Source organism: Montipora foliosa, chromosome 4 (genome assembly GCF_036669935.1).
Source record: "Montipora foliosa isolate CH-2021 chromosome 4, ASM3666993v2, whole genome shotgun sequence".
In the NCBI taxonomy this organism is placed as follows: domain Eukaryota; kingdom Metazoa; phylum Cnidaria; class Anthozoa; order Scleractinia; family Acroporidae; genus Montipora; species Montipora foliosa.
Window position 1 is genome coordinate 25,406,815 of NC_090872.1, and position 8,807 is coordinate 25,415,621.

Sequence of the window (8,807 nt, forward strand, 5' to 3'; positions counted from 1 at the left end):
TGAGTTTCACCAACCTGGGGCCGGTTGATCGAAGACTGGTTTGCGCTAACTGTTGGTTAAGAAGTATCAAAACCTATAGGTTTCCATGGTATTTAACACTGGTTAGCGCTAAGCATTCGTCTAGCAACCCGGGCCTGAACGCTCCGAGCCAAGTGACAGTTTGCCTTTTTCGAACAGCACACAACACCGGGACCTCCGAGCCCTACACTTTGCAAATTGCGTGTGCGTTCTCCAAGAGTTAATTAACAATGGTGCAGCACTGTTATTTTAAGTCCCTGAATGCTGGTGACTGGTCCCGGGCTGCCATTCGAACCCGAAACCTCCCGCACAGTAGCGGCTGATGCTTAACCATCAGAGGCAACTGTTCGGCGGCGGGTGCTTTGGTTTAAAAAGTGCTGATCATTGCTTTGTTAACGCAATAAAATGGTGAGAAGGCCTCGTAACATGAACTATGAATAGAATAAACTAATTAAGAGTAATGTGGTTCAGCCAAGAAATCCCAATGAAAAAAATTAAATCTGAATGTTTGCCCGACTATGAAATGGCCCGCACCATGAAACATTAAAATCTCTGACCTGACTAGCTTGGGACCTTTTCAGCTTGCTACTTCTACATTAGATCACCACTGCTCTACAGACTTAATTAACTAACACAACTTTTCGATTTTCTTCCCTAATGCCCGTCTATTTCCACACCAGAACCACTCACCGGGGTCGTAGAGTTTTCATTGGGATTTCACAGCACTGCAAAATTAAACTGCCATTTGCTATTTTCACCAATCCCATAATACAGTTCATTTTTGGGGTCATTTGCATTAAAACAATGGATATCCACTTCACTGAAGCATGATACATGTAGTTCCATGTAAAGAAGCCCCAAAACGTATTACGTTATGAGATGTGGGAAATAGTCTATTGATTGGCCTTATTGACCGAATGCAAAAATGGCCGCCAACAAATAATTCTTTTGTATTTGAATTAAATGGCCTTACTTGTCTGGTTAGCAGGTGTAAAATTGAAAAAAACTTTGGCTGTAAAACGAGGCTAGTCAGGCTAAGAAAGGTAAAAATTTAATTTACTGGCGGGTATTTTGGCATTCGGTGTTTATATTCCCCGCAAACTATAAACATGGCTCACATTGAAATTTTGTGTTATGCTATTACGGCGTTCGGTAGTTTTTTAAAACCGGTAATTGTGTTTTTCTGTGTCCCTGGGGGGCTACATTTATGATTATTCTTCGTTTTGTGTTCGTCATTTAAGAGTCCAGGCTATCTGTTGTAATTACAACGAATGAATGGTCATTTTACACTGCTGACCATGGCGCCTACAATGTAGGCGCAGGGATGGCCCTAACTGAGAACTCTTCTTTATGGCAAGTCAACACAATATTGCAAAATAGCATAGGGTTACCTGGTAAAAAAAAAGGCAGATTCAAGACAGGAAAATCCTGCTACGCAAGTCCTTCTATCCTTGATCCACGCAACTCAATAGCAGAAATTTTGAGCAAGGCTTGTTAAAAAATATGAGTGTTCTTTCTAAGTTGTTATCGCTTACCTGAGGTTTTCCATTTCTCCAATCTTAAAGGATAATATTCAGGGTGTCTTTCCGAGCTGATCCATTTAGGGATTTGATTAAAATCTGTTTCAAAAATCTGTTTTTTTTTTGTAAACGCGCGAAATAAGCCAGTTGAATACGAAGGCGCGTGTCATCCTTATGAGGCTCCTTCGTTAAACAGGAATGCTAGTATCGGAACAATGGCCGCAAAAACATCAATTACTAAATTCATTGTTTTATTTTGGTATTATGTTTCCAGTATGTTAAACAGAGAATGTCTTTTCGGGAGGACGGTAAAACCCTTCCCGATTATACTAGTTTTTGGCACAGGGGGAACGATTCCATGGTCCAGCGTGCAAGCGTCTGATAAATTTGCTTTCACTTCACTGATTCGAATCCTAGTTTGTTGTTCGTTGTCGAATCATTTCAAACTCACGTATCCTAAAAGGGTACAGAGTTCGTTTTTTTTCCTTGCGGGGGCACCATTTTGTAGAGGCAAAGACTCAGAGTGATTTCCGCGAAATTTCTGGCTCCACAACTGTTACTCTCCGATAGTTAATTCTGTCATTTCAATTTTAAAAACGACAATGAATTCAGGTTTACAGAAAACGCCTCCAAATTCATGAAGGCATTTCTTACACTAAATTTGTAACAGTTAAGTGGAGCAAAAGGAGAGCATGTTAAATTTTCATCCCCGGAGATAGTCAATCTGCATAAACGGAATAAAGACAAGCAAGCTTGGAAGGAAACAGGGAAGTAACAAACGGTAAGACCAGCCTAATTAGCAAGTGTTCCCGCAATTTCGAAAAAAATTGTTCACACTTTGCTCTCAAACTTTCAAACTTTAATATTGCTCAGCAAAACTCTTTTGCGATCTTTTTTTCATAATTTTTGGAAAGCACTACCAGTGCGTCATGGAGTCTTCTTCTGTCACTGTTATGTAACCAAGGAAGCTATTATGGGAGCAGTGGAAGCGTCAGGGTCAAACTTTCAGTCTTTTAAATTAACTTTAATCGTGAATTCAGAACAAATTAGGAATCCAAGATAATCGTTAATTCAGAAGTAGCGAATGGGTTGGACTTACTCCGCACTGAGCCTCGTGCTCAATTCAAGAAAATTAGGGGAACGTGTAAAATTACTCGTGCTGTGATATCATGGGTTACCATATCGTAGTAGTAGTAGTAGTAGTAGTAGTAGTAGTAGTAGTAGAAGTAGTAGTAGTAGTAGTAGTAGTAGTAGTAGTAGTAGTAGTAGTAGTAGTAGTAGTAGTAGTAGTAGTAGTAGTAGTAGTAGTAAACTCTATTTCAGATTAAATTTCTATTTCTATTTCGGATTAAGGGGTAGCTCCACATAAGCGCTAATATCTCCGAGATAAAATATATAACTATAAACAAATAAATAATATAAAATAAAAATATATGCACATTCTTGTACGAATTACAGTATAGTTTTAACTAATTGTGTCTAATTAATTTTAACACATATGAAACCCCGAATCATCCAGTTATTTAAGAAAGAAGTAAAGACAGTAATTTAACGCATGCCAGAGAACACAGACTGAAATACTTGTGCATTTGCCCTTTTCAAACATCGAACGCTTTGTCTTTTGATCTTACTCACTTTGGATTTTAACACGCAAGCAGCATCGACCCTCAGGGCAAAATTTAATTGGCCACTGGAAAAAGGCGACACAACAATCTGAACGCCCAATTAAACACTCACAAACAATTCTTTGTGTCCTTAGCTTTCCGCCTCCATCACGCTATTCGACGGGTGGTGCACATATTTATATCATTATTCACTGACCTGTTTACGCCAATATCATACGACACCAGAAGCTTTGGTTTTGACGTTTTTGGGTCTCCTAAGTTTTTTATACAGTATAAGTAAAAGCAAGTATCGTGATTATGGACACACTTTAGAGGTAAGGTTATTGTAACCGAAGTCAATCTCTCGTAGCTGCGATGCGGCGTGTATTTTATCTTCATACCGAACTGGTCGTGCAACAACACTGATTTGACAATGTTTGAGCCAACTTCAAGCAATGCACACGTGTTCTGTTTTGCTTGTTTGATTTCTTGCCGCTTGTTCAATATAAGGGTGATCGAGATAAACTTCAATCAAATAGTGGACGAGACCTCTTGCAAACGAACCTAATAATTATTTTGCAATTAATTCAGTTACCAAAATGAAATTGTTGGAAAGGAATTTCCAAGTAAGTTCAACTATGAGAGGTGAAAACGCGACATTAAATGTTTAACATCCTTTTTAGCCTATCCTATTTCTCTCGTTTGTTGAATCATGGCAGTTTCATACCTTTCTTGCTAATATGTCTATGCAAATGAGGAGAGACAGGCCTGCCTTAATATCGAAGGGACAAAGTAAAAGCTTCTCGAACCAAAACGTTAGATTTTCTCGACTCCTTAATTAAAGGCAACCTTTTTAAACAGTACATGTACCGTAGTGAGTGATTCTGATTAACCGGTGGAAAGATTTACTCAGGGAAACTTGAACACAACGGAAGTAAATTAGTTTCAATGAAAATGATAAAACAGGAGATGTTTGATCAACTGAAGCAAAAATACGTGCAACTTTTCAGGCAAAATGCCTGCTCGCGTCAGTATTGATGATACATTTAAACTTTCACGAATAAAACTAGGAAAGTGAAAATTTCCCGAAAACATTATTTATGAATTCGAGATTTCATCTTCCTTTATTTTCAATATTTGTTTTTGTTTTTTCCCGACCGCGCACTCTCAAAGTAATGTATCAAAAATTGTTTATCTAACAAGTGATTTTGCAAATACAGTAAACAGAAAAAGATATGACGGTTTTAAAAGAAACTGATGTCTAATTTTCATGAAAAAATGTGTCTTAAAAACCATACAAGATAAAACCATATAGATTATTTTTACACAAGCTCAGTTCTTTGTTTCTATGTTGTTTTCCAACAGAGCCTTAATTGCCAAAGGAAACAGGAAACATACATTGAAGTAAATTGTCCAAATACAAGGTTTGTGGTGGACTTGGGCACGCAAAGATAGGTTCTGAGTTTCGTTTCTTAGCTATAACTAGAACTTTTAATTTTCGTTAAGCCAATTTATTGAATTAGCTACCATTTATGTGATTTACGTGTGTGTTAGCAAAACGTAACGCGCAATCGCTTTGGTTTTTGAAGAACTGCGAGCAGTGTTCCGAAGCAAATCCGAAACCACACATCCCGCTCGCTTGTCACGTATTTTTGTGCAAATGTTAAATGTGCTTTTATCGTGATTTTCACAATAAAGTTCTATTAAAATATATTTAAACTGCAGAATGGATATAAAATGAAAATTAGAAAGATTATCACAGTTAGATAAACAACTTAAGGTCTCGGTAAAGATAAATTTGAACGTCTCGCTCATTTTTTTTTTTGTTTGTTTGTTTTTTTTTTTGTTTTTGCAAATCTTGAATAGGTGGGCTGTGAAGCAAATTTTCCCGAAAAAATAATTCTGAAAAATTAATTTTAAAGCCGCTTTTCTTTCTTCCCCGCCATATTCTGTGTCAATTGACAGCCTTCAAGCGCGATTTGCTAACTTAGCACGTGACCGAACACTGATTGGCTCAGCATAATTGGCTTTCAAGTAGGGCGCGGAGTTATTCAGCAGACAGAGCTTAAAATCTACGACGACGACGTCAACGACAACGCCGCAAAACAGTGATATCATTGGTTAAAAGAGCATAAGTAATCGTGCTGCACGTGCCGCACGGATTATTGCTCATATTTTTGCGGTTCTCTGCATGACGACGACGTGAAATCACCAAATTTTAGGTTTTGACGACAACGTGAGCATGCAACAGAGAATCCTTGATTCTCTATTTCACTCTGAAACCGCTCGTACCGATTTATTTTTAGGATACTTCGCCCATATTGTAGGACGTGAACGAGATGGAATAATCGCGAAAGACTTATAACAGAGCAAAGTTTTATTTTGAGGTGACGTTTTCGTTGACGTCGCCGTCGTAGATCTTAAGGTCCCTAGTACTGTGAACTGCACGCGAAATCTTGAAATTTCGTTTTCCTAGGGGTTTATTTTGACGCCAAAATTACAACTTCTCGGACCTCCTGTTCCGACGGGTTTTAAGATATCGCTTCCAAATACTACGTGAGGAATTTTTCGTTTGTCTTCGGATACTGATTTTACGGCTTTTTGTTTGGCCAAATTAAGTTTGAGATGAGAGTTTCGACTTTGGTGCGTGATATCTCTTTCAACCCTTAACATATTAAAACTCCTCACATAGCATTGGAGTGCATTCACCTGTGACTATAAAGATGCAACAAAGTGCGCTTATTTTCGCAATAAAGTGAAGGGGCAGGAGCTTCTGCAGCAGACTCGGTCGTCACGGGTCTGAGTTTGAGGCATCAAAAGTAAAAGGCAATATTAATTACCAAAAAACTAAAACTGTATTCAAATAATTCAATCTATTAGCTTAAATGTGATATATAGTTTGACCCTCTACAAAAAAAAGCGGCGCGACAATTTCATTTTTCCGCGGACACCTCATTTTCCCTTTACCGAGACCTTAGCAACTAAGCCCGAAAATTGAGATTTGAACCCATCACCATACTGAGATCTGCGCTGCACTGCTCTTCCCGCTGTCGGTTTCATACAATTTAATAAATATTTCATGTTTACACCATGTATATCCTTCTATAATCTGTTTTACAAAATAAAACTCGTCTCCACTGCTTTTTCCTAACACTAAACAACGAGAAACATTTCACCTGTGTTATATTTTCCTGTTTTCGATTTTGCATCATTCTTCTAAAAAGATAATTTATCCAGAAATTGGTTATGTAACATGTGGTCACGTTTACAGGACCGTGGGGTTTCCTTTAATTGTTCCTGTTGGTAAAACATCATCGAAGGAAGTGTCCATTGCAAGCCTGACAGAAGAGTATCCTTCATACATGAAAAGTTGACCATGAACAATTCAAGTGTCACAAACAGCCACGGGCAGAATTGTTCTCGTGCGGTGTCGACTTTATTTATATCACTAATGTCCGTTATAAGCGTCGCGGCTATCGTGGGCAACTTTCTTGTCACAGCTGCTTTTCTCAAGACTTCAAGTTTAAGAACAAGCACAAACTACTATATAGTGAACATGACAACCTCCGATCTTGTGTGTTGGTGTTTCAATTGGCCACTCTATGCGACAGAAGGAATGCTAACCAGGAAGCAATTCATCGCGGGACCTTCAGCAGTCGTGGCTTGTAAGCTCGGAATGTACTTTAGAGGTGTATCACAAGTGGTTTCTGTTTTGAGTTTGGTGTTGATCGCTGTCGACAGATATTTTGCCATCGTGTTTCCCTTGAAAGCAACGCTTTTCAACGGAAAGCGAGCCCGCATAACTTTGCTTCTTCTGACATGGATTATACCGCTTCTTACGGGAATTCCGTACTTCATCTACACTGGTATTGTTGAGGTGGATGGTTACAACTTTTGTAGAACCTTGTGGAACAGACTTTTCAACACGATTTTCAACCTTGCCGGCTTTGTTGTATTTTACTGTACTCCTCTTATTTCAATGATTATACTTTACAGTCGCATCGTGAAAACCTTGCGGAAGGGAAGGGCAATTTTGGACCTAATGAAAGAGAAAAGAGAAAGGCAACGCCAAAAAATCACGAAGATAGGAGTTCTCATGGTGATCGCCTTCTTCGTATGTTGGACTCCACTCTGCGTTTATTTGTTTTTAAAACTCTTCAAACCACATTTATTTCTTCAAGACCACTGTCAGACAATGGTAGCTTTGTTTTTTTACGTTTTTCCATCTCTAAGCACGGCCATTAATCCTATCATTCTCTTCTCCTTCAGCACAAACTATCGAAATGCCTTAAAAAGCTTGATTTGTAAGTCCCGTTGCTTTTACAGAGGAAAACCGCTTTTGCGCAGGTTACACCTCTCGAGATGTGGATCAACGCAAGCAACAAGGCTTAGTCAAGAAGATATCTCGGAGTTTTCACGCCAAAGGCGTGATGATGGAACAAGCTTAGTATTGCATCACTTACAAAGACGTTCTCGACAAATTTCTCCGTGGATTTCTCCGTGAATTTCCTCGTAAGAGTACTAAAATAACATACACTTCTAGCAGTCCCTTTTTTGCATGGACCACGAAAAAGCAATAGTCTATAGTCTTAGTCGCACGAAATTTGGACGCCACCAGATTTCGCGCCCTTTTAGTTTGGCTTTGCTGGCTTGACGAACAAAACGAAAAATGGACTGTTCGTGGTGTACCAAAGCCAATATGGCAGCATACAGAAAATTTATAATAGAAAATAAAGAAGTAATAGATGCAACATATACTTTTAGCATTTCCAAAAATGAAGAGCTAATTCCTTTGGTGATTACGAAGCTATACCGATCAGGCGAATTAAAATAAAGCCTGTTAATAACAGCGTGGCATCTATTTGTTGTCATCACCGAAAGGAGGTTTCTTATAAACGAAAAGGGGGCAACTGGTTGCAATAAATACCGTAAGTGATCCGATAGTCAGTCACCCCTATCAAATAAACGAGTCTTGTCTAATGAGCTCTACGCAAAACTCAAATCTCGTCACCAGAGCTATTCTGTTTTGCGCATGACTGGGTTAGAGAAGACATGCGCAGACAAAGGAAGAGAGAAGTCCGAGTCATGCGCAGACATAAGTCCCGAAGAACAGCTACTGTGTACTCCGCTAGCCAAGCAAAAGAGTTAAACAAACGTGCTAGTGGGACGAGTTTGTCATCAAGTCCATCGACTGCAAAGACATAAAAATTCTGAAAAATGTAGGCTAAATAATAACAGTCATTTGACGTTTGCAAAGAACGTGATACACTCGAGTATAGCATTTAATTTTTCTAGTCACTGAGATTCGAGCCATGAATTAAAGGGTCCATGGCACCACGTTTAAGAGAAAACAGAGCTCGTCAGTTAGCAAGAAAGAAGGAGAAGGTAAGATTAATCGGACATATTCTACAAATGGAGCAATGACTTGGTCCATCCATACACCTCTTCGCTTTGCTACAATTCTATTGCTGTTTTCCATTACACTTAAACTACTTAGATGATCGATATATGATTAGTAATTAGCATTAAAGCAACCTTGGGGTCCAGGGTGGCCGAGTGGTTAGGTAGTGGGAATTGAAGATGTCAAATTCACGACAGTGAAACTACAATAAATTTTTCTTTCTTTTTCAACAAACCATGACAGGTGCCAGTAGATTAATACTGA

At 38.8% G+C, this 8,807-nt stretch overlaps 1 protein-coding gene across 1 annotated transcript; it reads left to right on the forward strand.

Annotated features, from left to right (window-relative positions):
- The first annotated feature begins 3,269 nt into the window (after positions 1 to 3,269).
- LOC138000419 (galanin receptor 2a-like) lies at positions 3,270 to 8,752 on the forward strand. Its single transcript, XM_068846823.1, has 3 exons — positions 3,270 to 3,477; positions 4,508 to 4,566; positions 6,414 to 8,752. The coding sequence occupies exon 3, from the start codon at positions 6,519 to 6,521 to the stop codon at positions 7,644 to 7,646; it is 1,128 nt and encodes a 375-aa protein (XP_068702924.1). The 5' UTR covers positions 3,270 to 3,477; positions 4,508 to 4,566; positions 6,414 to 6,518; the 3' UTR covers positions 7,647 to 8,752.
- The last annotated feature ends 55 nt before the right edge of the window (positions 8,753 to 8,807 follow it).